General features: G+C 55.3%; 2 protein-coding genes across 2 annotated transcripts in view; one reads left to right on the forward strand and one right to left on the reverse strand.

Annotated features, from left to right (window-relative positions):
* Positions 1-110, reverse strand: part of IL4I1 (interleukin 4 induced 1) — a 12,724-nt gene extending 12,614 nt beyond the window's left edge. The window contains exon 1 of the mRNA XM_027631104.1: positions 94-110. Coding sequence (XP_027486905.1) covers positions 94-110 — 17 coding nt within the window. The remainder of the gene's footprint in view (positions 1-93) is intronic.
* LOC113940042 (E3 ubiquitin-protein ligase TRIM7-like) overlaps positions 17-589 on the forward strand; it is a 2,588-nt gene continuing 2,015 nt past the window's right edge. Inside the window, exon 1 of the mRNA XM_027631109.1 lies at positions 17-62. The gene's annotated coding sequence lies outside the window, so the exon portion shown is untranslated. The remainder of the gene's footprint in view (positions 63-589) is intronic.

Consider the following 589-nt stretch of genomic DNA (forward strand, 5'->3'; position numbering starts at 1 on the left):
GGACAGGGATAGGGAACAGCCTTGGGAAGTGTCCCTGTGGGACAGGGGGCACCCCTGGGGAGGTGAGAGCCTTGGGAAGTGTCCCTGTGGGACCTGGGATGTGTCCCCATGGAGCAGGGAACATCCCTGGGGAGGTGAGAGCCTTGGGAAGTGTCCCTGTGGGACAGGGAATATCCCTGGGGAGGTGAGAGCCCTGGGAAGTGTCCCTGTGGGACAGGGATAGGGAACAGCCTTGGGAAGTGTCCCTATGGAACAGGGAACAGCCCTGGGAAGTGTCCCCATGGAACAGGGAGCACCCCTGGGGAGGTGAGAGCCTTGGGAAGTGTCCCTGTGGGACAGGGAACAGCCCTGGAGAGGTGAGAGCCTTGGGAAGTGTCCCCATGGAGCAGGGAACAGCCCTGGAGAGGTGAGAGCCCTGGGACGTGGGGACAGAAAATCCCGGGAATGGGATCGAAAAGGTTCCATTTGTGGGAGAGGCATTTTTGGGGACAGAATTTCTGTTTATAAGGGCATTAAAAAAAAAAAATCCTGTTTAGGAGGTCAAAAAAATTCCATTTATGGGGAAAAAAAAATTCCATTTATGGGGAAA

This window comes from Corapipo altera, unplaced genomic scaffold (genome assembly GCF_003945725.1).
Source record: "Corapipo altera isolate COAL_440 unplaced genomic scaffold, ASM394572v1 233, whole genome shotgun sequence".
Taxonomy (NCBI): Eukaryota; Metazoa; Chordata; class Aves; order Passeriformes; family Pipridae; genus Corapipo; species Corapipo altera.